The sequence below is a fragment of the Ursus arctos genome, unplaced genomic scaffold, assembly GCF_023065955.2.
Source record: "Ursus arctos isolate Adak ecotype North America unplaced genomic scaffold, UrsArc2.0 scaffold_1, whole genome shotgun sequence".
In the NCBI taxonomy this organism is placed as follows: Eukaryota; Metazoa; Chordata; class Mammalia; order Carnivora; family Ursidae; genus Ursus; species Ursus arctos.
Window position 1 is genome coordinate 42,130,897 of NW_026622763.1, and position 19,076 is coordinate 42,149,972.

A 19,076-nucleotide genomic window follows, 5' to 3' on the forward strand; every position below is an offset into this window, starting at 1 on the left:
GTGCTTTGGAAAATATGAAAAATGACAGTTTTCCGTGTCAGCAGTAGGAAAAAAAATTCAATTTATAGAACTCTTTTAATATTTATGAAACCCATGAAAACTTGAGCAGCTGTATATCCAAAATTATAGAGAATATGCTGCCGTAGTTTTGAAGATGAATTGAAATTTTCCCTGGATAAAGGGACAGTTCTAAAGATAAGCTTTCTGCTTTGTTTATGACCAGGGAAGGACATGTATAGACAACCATTTTTAATAAATTTAAAATGCGTAGTATATTGATCAGCATTGTTTTAAGTTTTGCTTTTGAACACTAAGAAAGAATACAGAGTACGTTATGGCACAAGTACCTAAGTACCTGTTTACCTCTTTAGATGCTGGTAGACCACTTGTTTTGCTAGTCTTTGGAATTGGAAGGAGTGTCAAATACACAGAAGCCAGAGTCATCTTGGCCAGATGGTGTTTGATACAGATGGATGGTTAGTTGTCATGCAGATCTCCTAGTTGGTAACTTGTTGCTGCCATCTGACTCAAAGAATCATTCACACACACTGGCTGTCAAAAGCATCTTCTCTTCTGTCTGTTTTAGCTGTCATGTCTGTGCTCTGTACAGAAGTGTTGACAAGACATTGCTGTTGTACATTTTCAATGTGGTTGTTAGTGATTTTTCTGTTTTGTGGGGTCTTTGATGGGGCTGGAATGTACTTGATTTGTAATTGTATTGTTTTGTTTTTTTTTTTAAATACTGTGACAGTACAACAATTATCTGACCCTTTAAAAGAACTTTTCAGGTTGTAAGTTTATTCAGATCTGTTCAATGAACAAAAGCATTTAATAAAAAGAAAAAAAAGTACTGTTTCAGTTTCCAAATATAACAAATAAATTTAATTCTGGTTATTTCCCAGTTTAATACAATATCTTCTCTGGACTTTCCCTCTCATAGCCTTGTGGTCAAAATCTTTATATTATTCTCTGAATATGTATTTTCTTTTCTTGAATTAGTACCCTTTTTTTGCTGATGGTATTAAAAAAAAGGAAAAAGATCTTTAGATATTGCCTATCTTTTGTACCCATCTTCTCAAACTTAATTTCCTTTTGTCTTATTCACCTACTGACCTGTCTCCATTTTTCCTGTTTCCCTTATAAAATATAAGCAAAGCCTTTTCTCCATTCTTTCAGGTAACTTCTGAAGTCATGTCTGTTTCTCTGATACTTAGTTAACAACTTAAAGTCTATTTATTCCACTAATATTTACTGAGCATCTCAAAATTGGCCAGCCACTCTGCTATACTCTAGAGATACCAGAAGAAAATAAGCCTCTGCCCTTGAAGAGGTCATAGTCTAAAGCAAAATCAGAAGTATAATTAGACGAGAATACTATAATTGCTATAATGTAAGTATGTGGAAAAAGCAGTAAGAAAACAAGGACCATTGCTATTCTTTTTCCCCTACTGTACTTCCGGAATATGAGTTTTTAAGTTATTGCAGTTTGCTGGAGTTTATAAAGTACTTTATTAAGTAGTTTAAGAAATAGTTCAAAACTTCAACTTGAAAATTTTCCCAGCCAATGAGTACATTTTCAGCATTATTCATTTACTATAATATTTTATATGTAGGTGTGCTGAAGTATGTGTTCAAGCCAGAGACTAAAAGATGAATATTACCTGGCAGAGCCTTCTGAGTTGGTTCCAAAAGAAAATACAAGTCCCTTGGTTTTTCATGAAGGTGGGAAAAAATGTATATAGTAGAAGGAGAGTGGGCTGAGATTTGAGTAACTTACACATTTATTCTGGGCCTATCTCTAATTGCTAAGTTTTTTGTCCTGGTTACTTAATGTCTGGATAGTAGAATATTTTTACCTATCGAAATGTAGTGAAAGAATGGGCAATTATTGGTCAGTGTTTATGAAGAGCTTTGAGTTCTTTGGAGAACATTGTAAATACACAGAAGTAGATAGTGAAGAAGTAACATTAGCATGTTTGCTGATTCCTCAGCCTGGTAATTCTGTGTAGCCCAGGTAAATTTAAGCTATTATAGAATTTGCTATAAACCTTTAAATCCTTTTTTCAGTCAACCTACTCACTCTAGGGGTTTGGATATAAATTTATGTAGGAATAAGATGTCTTGGTCTGAGAGGCATGGCCCTAGTGTTTAAGGTTTAGTTCTGAGACTCATAACCATAAGTCATATGGTCCAATTGGACTCACAACATACATTCTTCTATTTATAATAATAAAATTAGGCTTCTTTTTTTTTTTTTAACTTGGATTCCTTATTTCCTTTTTTTTCATCAGTGATGTACTAAGTATCTCCTATGTATAAATTACTTTGCAGAATTCTATGGGCGTATCAAGTTCTATAACGCTACTCTCAGGCAGCATGCAAAGATAACAAACCACTTGAGTTACTTATCAGCTCTGTCAGTTATTCTTGTTTGAAATGTATTACTTATAAAATTTCACCCTTTATTTGGGAAAATGTGGTATTTTGCTTTAATTTCCTAAGCTAATTTATTTTGGGAATCTAGGAACAGCTGTGTAACTTATAAAGAACTTTAAGCTTATTGGTCTCTGAAAATAATAATTTCACTGATTTTTAATTACGATAAAAATTCAATTCAAAATCAAATATTTTTTTTAAGGTTTTATTTATTTGAGAGAGAGAGAGAGAGCACAAGCACAAGCAGGGGGAGCAGCAGAGGGTAGACCAGAAACAGGCTCCCTGCTGAGCTAGGAGCCTGATGCAGGGCTCCATCCCAGGACCCTGGGATCATGACCTGAGCTGAAGGCAGATACTTAACCAACTGAGCCACCCAGGCACCCCTCAAAATCAAATATTTAGTATCTACTGAAGGACATTCTGAGATTATTAAGACCCTATTTTACATTCAGGGAATTTATGATTTAGTCCTTTATTGTTCTTTATTGATAAAGAGTTCTCTATTATTTGTTGATAATATATTTTTAAGACTTTGTACTAATTTGGTAATTGTAATGCAACATTTTCATATTTGCTTAAAGGTTTGTTAACATCAGTTATTCTCTAATACAAACTGCTATCTTCTTTCATTGCTTAATTCTCACAGTCATTGCAATAAAATAGCAAGATGAATGGACTAAAAATATAAGGGAAATTATGATATTTAAGATACCCAATAAGGATTCTGGATATTCTCTTGACTTCTTAAAATTTAATCTGAGAAAAGAAGTTTCTGATCAATATAATTTTATAATTTGTACTTGCTCCTTTGTTTTCATTACAGTTTTAGTATGCTACTTCCTTTGTGGTTTTATACTCTAAATACAAATTCAAAACTGTTTATTTAAAAGATGGGAAATCTTAACATTTTTTAAGTTAGTAGGTATTTTTATAGAATAATATAGCATCCATTTTGTTATTCATGCTTTTTTGTTGTCATTAGGGACTGAATTCTAAATTACAACTTTTATCCTAACTGAAGGACCAAGAAACATACATTTGAACTATTAACTGAAATTTCTTTAATTAAGATGATTTTTTTAATTTTACAGTGTTTTAAATCAGTGATGTTTAGAATGATTATTAATACGCTATTGGAGCCAGTTTTTAGTTCAGAAATAACATGTTCAATACCTGGGAAATGGCAGCAGGGCAACTCATATCTATATGTGATTAATTATTAATGGACAGTAAATGTATGTACATATCTGTCAGTGAATATCAGGCTAACTGGTTTTTATGTCAGCAGACTGAGAACTATGAGCAGAGAATACGTGAGCAACAGGAACAGCTGTCACTTCAACAAACTATTATTGACAAGCTAAAATCACAGTTATTTCTTGTGAATTCCAGTCAAGGTATGTTCATATTAATTTTTTATGCATTTCTTGAATCTCTTGGAGAAAAGAAAGGTGGAAATCAAATTTTTCTTTTATATTTCTCCATTGTTTCTCAGTAGTTCTGGTATTTTAGTAACTGTGGTACAGTTACATATTTTTATTTAAGAAATGGATACTTGCGGGGTATGGAGAAATGAACATTCACATATACTATATTGTAGAACTCTAAGTTGATGAAACTTCCTAGAAGACAATTCACCTTAAATAGCAAAAACTTTTTTAAATGTCTGTGCCTTTTAAATGAAAATTTCAAGTCCTTAAAAATACGTCATAAGAAAATATTTGTTCAGGAACTCAAAGACATGTATGCCAAGGTTGCTTATCATAATATCATGTCTAATAATGAAAAATTAGAAATAAAGATGTGTTCAACAGTTAAATTAGTCATTCATGTAACGAACAGCTACGTAGCCAAGAAAAAGTGATAATAGATGTTAACTTACTAACATGAGACATTCATAATATTTAAAAAATGAACAAAGCAAGATAAAAATATATATATAATTTTATTTTATGTGTGCAAAAAGAGGTTCTTGTTTGAATTTATATGTATAGAAAAAGAAAAACTGTGATAAAATATAAACCAAAATGTTAACAAGAATAATTCACAGGTCATAAAAGTTGTGGGGAGCTTTTATTTATTTATTTTTGGCATGTCTGCATTTTCTAATTTTCCTAGAATAAGTATGGAGTAGTTAGGCAAATAATTATCTTAAACAAGGGATACATACCTGGAAAATATGGCTTATTAAAAGTTTAATTGCTGTTGTTGATATGAAGTTGCAAAGAGCTTCTGGTTTTCTAAATTCTACATATTTTTTACACCACTTATTTTGGGAGTGGGAGTTTTGTGTATTTAGTGGGAATGAAAAAGTCTAAATGGGAAAATTTAAATTGTCAAAGTAATTATTATCTAAAGAATTTTTGAAGCTCATAGTTTAAAATCTCTTTAAAATTAGGGTTTCTGGTTTGTTTTTATTTTTCCAGGTGGTACCAAAAACAGGGGTTTTCTACTTACATCCAAGAGGTTTTTGTCTTGCAGATAACAGTTTTGGCTATGTTCCCCTGCTTGAAGACAGTGAAGCAAGGAAGAATAATTTGACTCTTGATCAGCCACATGATAAAGTAAAATCAGGAATACCAAGAGAAAAACAATTACAGGTAGACTGCACTGCTGGTTTATTCCCTGAAGGAAATAAGAAATGAGAAATCAGGTTCCACAGACTTCCTGAATTATTCAGTCAGTATTCTGTGAAATATGGGTGGGCAGGAACAGGGGAGAGGGTGGACAAGATTCTTTTCAATCCTGCCATTGCTTCTGCAAAAAAGCAACATTCAAATGCCGATACATAACACATCTTCCTTGTTTTATTTTCCTGATAAGATCCACCATTGGAATTTAAACAAATTCTATTTATACACAAACAAATGACTTACATGTTTTTAAGTAGAAGCACTATTTCCAAGTAATATAAAGGCTTACTAGGTTTGTTTCGTGTTGCCTGGTATTCTCTTTCTATATCACAGGCATTTAACAAAGAAGTAAAACATTTAACTAAGGTAGATAGTAAGGCACAGATGATTCTGGATTAAAAAACAACACCGGTTTTTTCTTCAATTGCCTGTGCTTAATTTTTTAAAAATCCACCTCACCAGTTTAAGCAGAAGGAAACAATGTAAAAGGAACATTCTGCATCTGCAAGGAGACATATATGAGGATGTTCAAGCTACATTGCTTAGAAACAACTTAAACATCCATCAGTAGCAGAATGGCACACCTTTACATGAAACACTTTAGGAAAATTAAAATTAACTGAATATTTATGTATTAGTATGCCTAGATTTCAGAAACAGCATTGAATAAAAAGTGGAAATTACAAAATGATAAAATGGGAATAATTTATGTAAATTTTTAAAAATATAAAATATTATGACATTGTTTATGAAAACACAAGTATGTAATAAAAGTATAAAAACATGGACAGGAAGTTACACAGCTCCTTTAGAAAACCGATCACCTCTACAATTGGAGATAGAATAGTCTGTGATTCTGGGAAGGGCTTTAATTGTATCCACAAGTTCTTTTTTTTTTTTAAAGAAAAGAGCTGAAGCAAAATATTAACACTTGTTAAATCAAGGTAGTGGATATATACGTACATATTGGTCTCCATGTTTTTATGAGTCATTAAAATGTTATGTTTAAAAAGGAATTTTTTTTAATGAGTTAGGTTTTAATAGGATGAAACAGCTTTTAAATAAAATAAGATCTCCCAGTAAATGAGGACTCTTAACATGCACAAGACCAATTAAGTCAAGAATTCTGTATTTATTTCTTTTCTTCTAGATAAGGTAGAAGATTTTAGCTTTGTGTGCCAAGGTTATTCTGTTACCAATCCCATAACTAAGACTACCTAAACTTATTTTCATTTAACATCAAATATGAGAAATCCAATTTAGATACATTTCTATATATAAAGATTTTAAAATGGGAAGTTCTCTAAAGTATCTTCCACTTCATTTTTTTTTTTTTTAATCATTCTTGTTTTTTTATTTGGATCATTCATCTCTTCACCTCCACTGCAATTTCCATTTATCTCAAAATGCTAATAAACACAAGAAACCCTGGCACTGGAATATGTTTAGGATTATTCTGTAAAAGACAAAATTCAGAAACAGTGATTCTGACTTCTGAAATACAGTTTTGTGATTGGGTCTATTATAGTATATTACAAAATAATTGAACTACTCTATAATGGTGACTTATAAATTTAGTGCTTAAATAAACTATACATTCCACTTTCCTGTTTCAGGGACTTCTAACTATTATTTACCATTAATTTTTATTCAAAATTCCCATATTGCAGTTATAACATTTCTTTGAAGATTATTATCAGTTCAAAATATAGAGAAGGTATTTTTGAAGAGATTAGTCTTGGTTTGAACAAATGGGATGGTGTAAAAGACTCTTAGATATGTTGGTAATTTCATTTATTTTATATTTGGGTAATTTGTCATTGTTTATGAAAGTTTTAGAGTTTATTTCTCAGTAAGTGTTCAGTGGGAACCTTCAACAGAATTCTTTTTTAAATTACATTTGTTTTATTTTTATAAGATATCTTTTGTTCACAAAATATATGTCTGGATACCTGGGCTAACGTTAAGTGTAAGTAACAGAAATTATGTCAGAGATGGCTTATTTCTGAAGAATTAACAATGTTGCATCAGTTGTGACTTTAATTTGTAGACAGACAACAGAGGGAAAAATATAAAGCTCCAAGTAAGAAATAAATCTAAATTCAATGAGTTCTCTTAATGATCTTTACTAGTAGGGGAAATGTTTATCTGACAGCCACATATTTAATACTTTGAATAGCTCATCCACTCAGTCTTCTTATACTTGTAACCGTTTAATAGAAATAAAAATTAGTCTCTTGTATTTCAGCTTTCTCATCTTTCTTTATATATCCAGAGCCAAAGTGTTAATGAGCACTAAATATATAACAGATTAAAAAGAAGAGTAAATATATTTTAAAAGAATGAATAAATTGGATTTATTGAATATCTGAGAGCTGGCTGTATATTGTAAAAAGTTAGGCTTCATTTAGAAAAATACTGCCTAATTAAGTAATTGAAATTAAAATCTTTTCAATTGGCATATATGTTGTTCTATACATATTGAGTCATAATTAAATTTACTTTTAGTTAATACAAGGAAAATCCATTCCTAAAGAACTTCGATTTTGGATATATCAGGGTTTTTCCAAAATGAAAAAATATGGGTTATCAGATGCAATTTTGTAAAAGTATGCATCTACATATAAAAACTGCAAGGCATGATGTAGAAATGGCTAAGATAATGGTACAGTTCATTTTTTTCTGTTTTCAATATACTTTTATATTATTAGTCTTCTTAAAAACTAAATGATTTGTAGAAATCACATTCCCAGTCAGTTGGACTGGCCTCTATAATGAATTACTAAGTTAATAGAAATGCTTTGAACCAATAACACAAAGAAGCTACTAACCACCCACAGTCTTTTCCTTCAGTTAGCTGTGTGATTTGAGGATTTGTTTTCTTTAGACTATGTATTTTGTTTAAGATTTGGTTAGGATATTTGACAGGGGAAAGACCCATTGACATGCCAAATGCCAACCTTGAGTGCCTTGGAAAATGAGACAAAGAGTGGAGGATAGGGGTATATTGAGGGGAAAGAAGCTCTTTTAGAAAATTTTATTTGAGAAACATGAAATTTATAGTTCAGCCTCTGTTCATGGTATTCCTACACAGAGCATGCAGGAGTCCTTTAAGTCAAGGGGCGCCTGGGTGGCTCAGTCAGTTAAGCATCCGGCTCTTGATATTGGCTCAGGTCATGATCTCAGGGTTGTGAGATCAAGCCCTGAATCAGGCTCTAAACTCAGCAGGGAGTCTGCTTGAGATTATCTCTCCCTCACCCTGTGCCTCTCCCCACTGTCCACCCCCCATGTGCATGCACATGCATGCTCTCTCTAAAAATAAATCTTTAAAAAAAAAAAAAGTTAAGACATCAGAGCTTGTATAATTGGATGACTCTTAGTACTCTGCTTATAGTTTAGAGGCATTAGGGAAAAAGTACTCAGTTTAATGGAAAACCTGAGTTTCACTTCTTTTTTTTTTTATTGGCAGGGCAGGGGGAGCAAAGGGAGAGGGAGAGAGAGAAGGTCAAGCAGGCTCCATGCTCAGTGCGGAGCCTGACACAGGCTCAATCCCACACCCTGATCTCACAACCCTAGCCGAGATCAAGGGTTGGACACTTATCCAGGCTGAGCCACCCAGGCTCCCCTGAGTTGCACTTGTACACCACCATGGTTCGCACAGTCTTTCTTGATGAGATATTATTTTGGCAAAGGGGTCATTGCATCATCCATCATACAATAAAGTACCCCAAATTTTACCCCCAAACTTAACAGCTTAAAACAAATATTTATTATCTCAGTGCCTGTGGGTCAGAAATTTGGAAGTCACTTAGCTACATGGTTCTGGTTTAAGATCTCATATGATTAAAATCAGGACATGGGCAAGGGCTTCAGTCATCTAGAGGGTCGGTGTGGTTGGAGGACCCACTTCCAGGATGGCTCACTGACATGACCGTTGGCAGGAGACTTCTCCATATGGGCCTTTCTCACAACCAGGTCCATAACTTCCTCAAAGTAAGAAAGTAGGAGATCCAAGAGAGAGAGCAAGAAGGAAGCCACAGTGCTTTATATGACTTAGTCTCTACAAATCACATACCTTTATTCTGCTTGTTAGAAATAAGTTAAGAGGTGCTCCAGAGGCAAGGAAATAAGCTCCTTTTCTTGAAAGGAAGAGTACCAGAGATTTTGTAGATGTATTTTAAAAGTATCATGGGATTCTAGATTGTGGCATACAGAAGAGGGTACCAAAGATCAGGGGTGTGGGGTGTAATATTCAATTTATATGATAAATACTAGTGAAAAGTAGAGGACCTTGGCAGAATTTAATAGTAAATTCAACTTCCTGAATCCTATCACTGTTAATCTCGGAAGAAAAAAATATCATAGCTTCTCCTCTTAAGAACAATTTCAAAAATTCGAATGTAGACTTTCCAGGGAATAGCTGAGCGTGTTTTAGAGAACCAAGAAACTGCTGCCTATTTTACTCTTTCTTTTTTTATAGCCAATTTTAAAAATCGAAAATATGTAGAAAATCAAATAACACAAAAATACACATACTTAGTCTTCACAAAACTCTTATTTGTAGAACACCATTGTCTTGATGTCTCAGCAGTTAAATAACAAATTATGTTTCTTAATATAAATATAAATTGGTATTATTTAATTCACTTTTTTAAAAGCCAGGATTGTAATATACTGGGTCATTTTTAAGATCTTGGAAATAAGAGATTTTTATAATACTGCTCTGGGAAGCACTTCAGTTGCCAAATTAAAGATTTTATTTATTTATTTGACAGAGACAGCCAGCTAGAGAGGGAATACAAGCAGGGGGAGTGGAAGAGAGAGAAGCAGGCTCATAGCAGAGGAGCCTGATGTGGGGCTCGATCCCAGAATGCTGGGATCACTCCCTGAGCCGAAGGCAGACGCTTAATGACCGAGCCACCCAGGCGCCCCCAAATTAAATACTATTCTAGCTGCCCAGGGTTTGACAAAAATTGCTTGCCCTCCTCTTTCTATCCTACTTTTTGTTTTTGTGGAAGTTACACAAAAGTCTAGATAGAGTGTTTGGATGCAAGAAAATATGTAGAGAGCAATAATATAGAATGCGCAGAAGAATTTGGTGATATTGGTAAATTTTCTTTGCTCATTCATTAACTGAACTGCTGTGTGTACTTGACACTGCGAGCTGCTGGAAGAACAAAGAGATACTGTCCCTGCCCTCTGGCTTAAGGTCTTGGTTTAAAAAACAAACAAGAAAACCAACATTATTGATTGTTGTAAAGTCATTTCAGAGTCTAGGATCCAAAATACAAAAAGTATAATGTGAGTTTATTTGAACTTCTAACTATTTAAATAGAGCTCATGTGTTCATGTGTCCTAAGAGCTGATTTTTGCTTTATCTGATTTTCTGTGTATATTTCTTGTTTATACATGTCTTTTTTCATCTGACTTATATGCTTCAAGCAAAAGTATAAAAATACAAAGAATGCAGTTACTGAAAGATGCTGATTAGACAGTTGGCGCATTTCTAATGTAGTTATCATTATGATTAGATCAGCAGATACATGGTAGCTTTGAGGAGCAGCGAAGATTTTGTGGGTTTAGAAGAGTAAGCCAGTGATGCAGCTGTGGAGCTGCCATCAGTGCTAACATTAAGGAAATAAGATGTGCTGTACCTGGCAATTCTAGTATGTACAGAGGCTCCGACATGTTGGGAGAAGGCTGATGTCTAAAAATTCACTTGTCAATCACTTAAACAAGAAGTATTTGAACTCCTTCTATTTGCCTAGTCTTGCTAGTCAGTGACAGGAATACAAAAAAAAGAGGAAGACAAGATCTATCTCCTTTAAGGAGCTACATAATCTGGTTGGAGAAACAAGGGTTTGGAGACCCAAAGCAATTAGCAAACATTATAAGACAATGCGAAGTCTTACTTATATGATAAACTGAAACACTAAGTATAATTTTATGGTACAGATAAAACATGTAGACCTTAATTTAAAAATAAAAATTCCCAGTGAGCTGAAGGTAGGTAGGCTTGAGCAGGGGCCCAACATTTAGTTCAAGTAGAGAAAAGAAAACATATTCTTATATGCCTATATTTTGGTAATATGTGCACAGATATGTAAATTTCTGCAAGATTGTAATGGGAAAAGAATAATTTCTAAGCAAGAACCAAAATTATTACAGGCCACTTTGGAGAGCGTTATATAAACTGAAAGCTGGAGTGCCTGGCTGACTCTGTCAGTAGAGCATGTGACCCTTGATTTAAGGGTCATGAGTTCAAGCCCCATGTTGGGTGCAGAGATTACATGCATAGATACAGCCATGTATACATACATACATACATACATAAATTAACTAAAAGCTAAAACTTGGGGTTTTGAAAGAGCATTTCATTTTCTATAACCTTTTTATTTTTTTATTTTTTTATTTTTTTTTTAAGATTTTATTTATTTATTTGACAGAGAGAGACACACAGCCAAGGAGAGAAGGACCACAAGCAGGGGGAATGGGAGAGGAAGAAGCAGGCTCTCAGCAGAGGAGCCTGACGCGGGGCTCGATCCCAGAGCGCTGGGATCACGTCCTGAGCTAAAGGCAGATGCTTAACGACTGCACCACCCAGGCGCCCCTACTATAACCTTTTTAAAATAACATAATCATGGTTTCAGAAGACAGAATGCTCCCTACCATTTTGTTACTTTATCCTATACATGGTCCTTCAGTGAGAGGCATTGGTGTGTTCCTCTAGTTATGTATGACAGTTTCAGCAGGGTGAACTTTAGCTCTGCTTTACTTTCTGGACTTCCATAACTTATAAAATCCTAGCCTCACAAATCTACGTCTTAGATGGCATCCCTGTCCTTGAACTGTTCGTTTGTCATACACACTGGATTTCAGATGCAGTTCCTACTTAGGGATCTCTCTCTCTGAGTTTAGGCCTCCTGTAGCTTCTCACTTTTTCTATCGCAAGTCTCTTAAACTATATTTAGAGTCACTATTCTTTTAATGATCAGTTATCGTTTTTCATCACATTTTATTAGACAAAAATAGCGATTGTACCATCTGTACAATGGCACATGGCAGCCTAAGTTAGGGGCTTAGTAGGATTGGAGAGAATGTGTGTGAACACCCTACCCTGTCTTTTCTCTCAGAGCAAATGTCCTATTCCCCCTAGTTTTGTTTCTAGAGACTGGATTGAATATACTTTCTTTTAGTGTATAACACTTCTATATTACTCCTGTTTGGAGACTGGTCTTTGTTTATAGACCCTCTGGTAGAATAGTAATTAGAAGGAAGAAAAATTACCTTCAGTCAGTTTATTCATTAAAGTTCAGAGTTTTTTCCAAAGTGTCATATTAGATATATCACAGACTTAAGAAACAAAAAAATATATGTTGATACTTTGAAATTTCTGTTGCAGAAATTTTGATTGTTTCCAAATCTGAATTTTTTTTAAGATTTATTCATTTATTATTTTAGAGAGAGTGCACAGTGGGTAGGGGCAGAGGGAGAAGGCAAGAGAGTATCTCAGGCAGACTCCCCGCTGAGCATGGAGCTCGATCCCACAACCCTGAGATCATGACCCAAGCCAAAATCAAGAGTTGGATGCTTAACTGACTGAGCCACCCAGGCTCCCCTCCAAATCTGAATTATTACTCCAGCCTAGGTTTTTCCTGTCTGGGCCTCTGTTTTTTAATTCAATACATCGTTTTAAGGTTTTTGTTTTTATAATACTGGAAATAATTTTTGAGGGAAGAAAAAAAATGGAAAGGGGCATATCACTTTTTAAGTTTTCTTCCCAGGCTTCTAAGCGCATCTGATTATTTCTAGTGATGGCTTTTCTCCCCTTACTTCCGCCTTTTAAGCCCCTTCCTGACATTTCCCATTTTTCTTTTTTCTACTCTTCTCCAGATACCACAAAACAAAGTTAGTATATTCTGTTCAGCCCTGATTTCTCTTGACCCAGTCATGAAAGTCTGTTCTCTCAGCCTCAGTAGGTTAGGACTAGCCCCCCAAAACAATCTAGTTTCTCTTATATTATAATATGTCCTAAAAATCTCAAAATCTGTTTTGAAAACATTGGTTTTTCAGCATATGAAACGGTTCCACGTTTAGTCTGTTGTGATCTGTTGTATTGTTTTTTGGTTGAATTATATGGAATCTGGTTTCATACAGATACGTTGTTAGGAAAGGGAAGAATATTTTAATAACCTTTTTAGAAATTGTGGTTAGAATAGTTAGAAACTATTCTCCTTTGATACCGTACCAAAATTCAGTAAGTAGTAGTCTCAAGTATTAATTGCAATATAAAAGCTGAAACCAGTGAACTTTTCTACTGCATTAAAAGCCAGTGGTCTACCTTGTACTTTAGATCTTTTACCTATATGATTTTGTAGCATCATGATTTGGTTATTTGGAAAATATTGCTTCACTGAGCTATACAGATCTTGCAGATATTGACTATGATAGAATATTTAAAAATCACGTTTAACATCTTACTGATATCATCATAAAAATCTTTTTAAGGATTTTGGGCAGTTGTCAAGCTTACTGTAACAGGTATACACATTCCCCAAGCTTTTAGTTTTCACTTGAAAACTTAAAACTTTTTTCATGCACAACAAGTCTTGTCAATTGTTTTCCTTAAAGTGAGAGGCTAACTTCATTTGCTTTTGAGAATGTCTGATTAACCATAGCTTGCATGTCAGTCGTTCTTTCAAGTGAAAATGGCATTCCTTTAAAAAAGTGACTAGTTCAGCTTGCAACTCAAACAGTTGAACCAGTGCTTTTCCCCAAGACAGTCCTTGTACTTTGGTATGAAACAGAAGTCCTCTGTGTGTATTTCCTCTTTTGTCTCGCACAATATTTAAATTTTTGATCCCATTAACTTGGGATCAAAATTTAATAAAATTAATAATTTTTATTGTCTCATCAAGGAGATAGCTTAGGACCCCCTGGTTTATTTCAGTCTTCACCATTTTCCTGAGGGGGGCACCAGAACAGGTCCTGTATTTACCAGTGATTCCGACCTTCTTGGTGCGTTTAGCCATGTCGCCACAAACTAGATCTGAGCCCAGAGAGCTACATCTTTATACTTTAAATCATGATACCTGTATATTGCTCCCGGTTACTTCTCTATACCTTCTGTATTAAGTCTAGAACAAACAATTTTGATTCTAGTCTGTTAAAGATAGTGTGGTGCCTGATACATTTCCTGGGGTATCCACAGAACCCAGACCTGTAAAATGTTGCATATTGTGTTCTGATAAATTTTAAAGGCATCTGAAATCAACAGTAAGACAACCACTTAGTTTCATTTAACCACAGAATCTCTAGCTAGCATTTTTCCCAATATTGTATTTTAACAGCCTCTTAATGGATTTGTAGTCTCCTTAAATATATTTCTAGAATTTGGTGGGGGAGAGACAGGGAAGGCTCACCTAATTTTTCATTTGTACCTAATACATTATACTTTGGCAGTCTTGCCATGTTATGAAACCTGAGTTTTTCCCTGAAAGATTTTTTTCTATCCAAGATGGATATCTTTTGTTTTCTCTCCCATTTTGCTTACCAGCAGTGGTGTTGTGATTTTTTGTATTCCAACGTAGTTTTCATCTAAGTAATTCTATATCAGATGGGTTTACGTACATTATTTCTACCCCTAATTGCTCTTCACTACTTAACATTAAGAACAGTATGTCTCCCTCTACACTGTATCCACATAATGTTGCAGGGCCTCACTGACTCGTCCTTATTCCCTTAAAGTGTCATCTGGAATTTACTTCTGCTGAATGACCAAATAGATGCAGTAACTCTTGCTTTCCTTCTTGCTGCAGCTGGTTAAACATTCTCTTCTCCTCTTGTCCTAAGGACAAAGTGAGAACTTTTTTTCTAAAGCTGAATCTAAAGCTCTCCTTCCTACTTTTTTTCTATTTCTTTTGATGTGAGGAAGATAATAAATCTTGGCATTTTATTGCCCTTTGTCAGACCTACAGTTTTGTTTTGGATTTTACTATTCCAGGAAAGCCTAATCTCACTTTCTTTAAGGTTTTATCTTACCCTAAGATTTTTTTTACGCTAAGGAGAACACCATTACATTAAAAAAGGAAAATGAATGTTAGAAATTTGAACCATATTTGAGGAAAAGGTAATTAGGTTATGTTTTAAAATGTGGTCTACAGTAGACAACAGAACAAGTGAAAAGGTACTGTATCAAAAGAGATGAGAGTGGTTATCAAGAGAGAGGGGAGGCCTGAAAATACAGACTGTAGAAAATGAAAACTCAATAGAGTTGATACGAGAATGAATGATAAGAAAAGTATATAATGAGAGAACAGTGTGCCCATGTCTGAACCTTAGAGAATGCCCACATGTATGGCCTTGGTCAGGGGGCAATGAAAATATCAAAACTTAAAGAAGAAAACCTAAATATGTTATACTGGTAGCCAAAAAAAATGTTTCAAGGAGGAGGTTATAGTCAGTAGTGTGAATACAGTCAAATGAGCAGTGAACAGAATGAGAGCTTTAGGAAAAGCCAGTGGATTGGTGATTAAGACTTCTTTGGAAAATTATTGTGAAGGCTCAGAAGAATGAAGGGATTAAAAAAACAAAAAAGCCCTGAGTTTGGGAGTAGGAGCTTCTGTATAGAAGAATGAGTACCTAACCAGTTCTCTACAAATAACAGTATTAACTCTGGCAAAATACACAAGAAGAACTCCCTTAGGAACTGGACACTGAACTTTGCGTATTTTAGAAAGGAGTCAAATATGGAGCAAGTCATCAGCTCAGAGTAAATTCCCAGTTTTCTATAGTTTTGTCCTGAGAGTGGTCATAGTTGCAGTGGCTGAAATTCCGGTAGAAAACCCACCATCATTCTGGCTGGAAGAATCAGGAAGGAGAATGAGCTCAGAATAAGCATGGTCACCAGAGAGAGGGAAGGAGCCCCAGAGAGGAGAGAGCCAGAGAAGGAAGAAGAACCCTAAGTTCTGTGTTTAAACTCAGCCCATGTCTCTGGCTGTCCCCTGAGGCAGAGATGTGCAGGGGCAAATAGGAAGCAGTTTGCAGCTAAGGCTTATAGGACTGAACTACCCTTCAAAGAAAAGGAGTGACAGTTTGGAGTCTGAGCCTCATCAAGTTAATTGCCTACAAAAACATTTCCACCCTTGGCACTGTGTAGCATAATGTCTCCACAACATATTCACAATATTCAGGGTACAGCCTAAAGTTATTCAATACATGGAGAGTCAATTGTAACCCAGTTTCAAGGGAACACACCAACCCTAAGTGGATCTAGATAGTGAAATTGTTAGACAAGGGTTTTAAATCAGCTACCGTAACTATGCCCAGTCCTCTATTGGGAGATGGGGGGCAGGAAGAGAATTGAGGTTTTGAGAAGATGGAATTAACAATAAGATACTCTCCATTGTCATGCTTTGTCAAATGGTTAACTTCCAATAGTAAGTTTGAGAAATAAACTATGAAATTTTGGTTAAGAAACTATTGCCAGATTGCTTCTGTCAGCAGTTGAACTGGTTTGGCAGAACTTGAGTAAATCTATCTAGGTTATTTTTGAATGTAAATTTCTACTTGGACATTCTTGAGCACAAAAAAAAGGCCATACCAAAGGGTTTTTCCCAGGCAAAATTTAAACATCAAAACTTGGCTTATCACTGCTTCTCATTGAGAAATGTATTTGTTGTATGACAGGTTTTAGAATCTTAAAATCAGTTTGCCTTAGTGCAGTGTATGAATGTTACCGTTCTGTATCTACCTCACCATGCTAGATAACTACCCTGGGCTTCCCTGGCAGCCAAGCCCTAGACTGGAGAAATTAAGAACCTAGACTGATGAGGCCGGGGTTCCAATTGCAGCTACTCCATCTACTAGACTGTAGACAATTATTGGACCTCTTCAGAGCTTTATTTACTACAGGAAACTTCAAAATCAAAGTACCTAAGTTACAAGATTATGTGGATTAAGTTAAATAATTAATATATGCAAATTGCTTTAATAACAGCTATCTTCATGAAGATATTTTCAGTTCAACGTGGCAATGGTATAGCATAAAATTTGTGGTTAATGAAAAGGATTTTCCCAAGTCAGTTCATTTAAATTCTGGTGTTTGGAGAAGCAGTGGAGGAGTTATGGGAAGCCTTACTTTTTTAAATTGGTCATTTAAGGTATTCATTTTCTATTTTGCATAAAGAGGCATCTCCACAATTCGATATTTATTCTTATTAAGAAAATAAATTCAGAAAGATGTGCAAGTGGAACCTAATGCACAGTGAAGATTCAAAAGACAGACAGTAGGAGAGTATTAATCTCGCTGTGCTTCAAAATAACGTAATAGAATTGAAATTATAGTCATTGTGACAGTACTGGTAAAGGATTTTAACTTTTTTTAAAAGAATGTTTTATTGTAGCATTGATAGTGATTTTTTGGGATTTACATTAAACCAGAATCCTGTGAAGAACTTGGAAGTAATTGGGTATTTAATTTTATCCTTATATTGTTTATTTTCTTGCTGCTTCCTTCAGAACTCTGGAATGGATCCCATTTTGCCTTGAAATTGTTCCTGCACTGGCAGTGGGTTTGCCTGGCACAGTGTGTCATGCCAAACAGACAAGACTCGTAGGATTTGTGTTCCTCTTGCTTTGCTAGATTTTTAGTAATATTAATGAGGGTAAGAGAACTGTAGATTTCACACAGCCATAAATTCTTAAATACAATTTCTTGTATTTTTTATTTGTCTTTTGTCTTTGAACTTTCCTTTTACTATGCCTTTATATTCTCATCAAACCTCCTTTTTGTAATTTTTTTTGTTGCTCTTTCCACCTTAATCTCTTCCTTGTCTCAGCCGTATTCTCACTTTCTCCCTGTTTCAACCATATCCAGTACTTGACTTTACCATAACATCTTTGTCTCAATATATCTAAAACTGGTAAGAAAATATTCAACCTCAGTTTCTCCTTTAACATTTCATTGTTAGTTTCAGTAATCTAAGTGATAAGTGAATTCTTGTTTTCAGATTGTTTTTTCATTGCTCATTTATTTCTCCTTTTTCTTTTTTCTTTTTTTAAGATTTTATTTCAGGGAGAAAGAGCATGTGAGGAGATGCAGGAGAGGTGGGAAGGGCAGAGGGAGAAGACACCCTGCTGAGCAGGGAGGCTCAGTGAAGGGCTTGGTCCCAGAACCCTGGGATCATGACCTGAGACGAAGGCAGACACTTAACTGGCTGAGCCACCCAGACACCCCTATTTCTCCTTTTTCTGTAGAAAACTTTATCAAGCTAGTATTTATAACTATTCCACAGTTTATATTTCCTTTAATCCATCCTATCTCACCTTGGTCTATTTCTTGGGATTACATTGTTCCAAGTAAGAGCATAGTTCTCTTTTCTGTTTTAAAAGCATAATTTTAGGGGCTCCTGAGTGCCTCAGTCGTTAAGCGTCTGCCTTCGACTCAGGGCGTGATCCCAGAATCCTGGGATCGAGCCCCACATCAGGCCCCTCCGCTGGGAGCCTTCTTCCTCTTCCACTCCCCCTGCCCATGTTCCCTCTCTCACTGCCTCTCTCTCTGTCAAATAAATAAATAAAATCTTTTTTAAAAATAAATAAATAAATAAATAAAAGCATAATTGTAGGGGCACCTGAGTGGCTTAGTCAGTTAAGCATCTGCCTTCAGCTCAGGTCATAATCTCGGGGTCCTGGGATGGAGCCCCAAGTGGGACTCCCTGCTCGGTGGGGAGTTGGCTTCTCCCTCTTCCTTTGCCCCTCTCCCACTGTCCCTCCCCCACAGTCTTGCTGTCTCAAATAAATAAAATCTTTTAAAATAAATAAATAAAGTCGTAATTCTACTTTTTAAAAAAAGGCATAATTCTAAGCCTCATCCAGAAACAAAATCAAATATTGGCTACACTCAGTTGCCTGAGCCACCTAAAAATAAATATTCCTTTTGCATCAACTAAATTTTAGAGGGAATCTTTGATATGAACACTGGAATAGAATGATAATCATTGCTGTAGT

At 35.0% G+C, this 19,076-nt stretch overlaps 1 protein-coding gene across 7 annotated transcripts in view; it reads left to right on the forward strand.

Annotated features, from left to right (window-relative positions):
* The window catches only part of TANK (TRAF family member associated NFKB activator), an 86,294-nt gene that overhangs the window by 50,901 nt on the left and 16,317 nt on the right, over nt 1-19,076 (forward strand). For 3 of the 7 annotated variants that reach the window (XM_044381529.3, XM_044381532.3, XM_044381531.3), the window contains exons 3-4: nt 3,722-3,833; nt 4,918-5,036. In XM_044381529.3, the coding sequence (XP_044237464.1) occupies nt 3,722-3,833; nt 4,918-5,036 (231 nt within the window). Of the gene's footprint in view, nt 1-1,613; nt 1,723-3,721; nt 3,834-4,917; nt 5,037-17,588; nt 17,730-19,076 lie in introns of those variants that run through there. The other 4 variants (XM_044381530.3, XM_048214021.2, XM_057318160.1 and 1 more) reach the window with 3 other exon arrangements.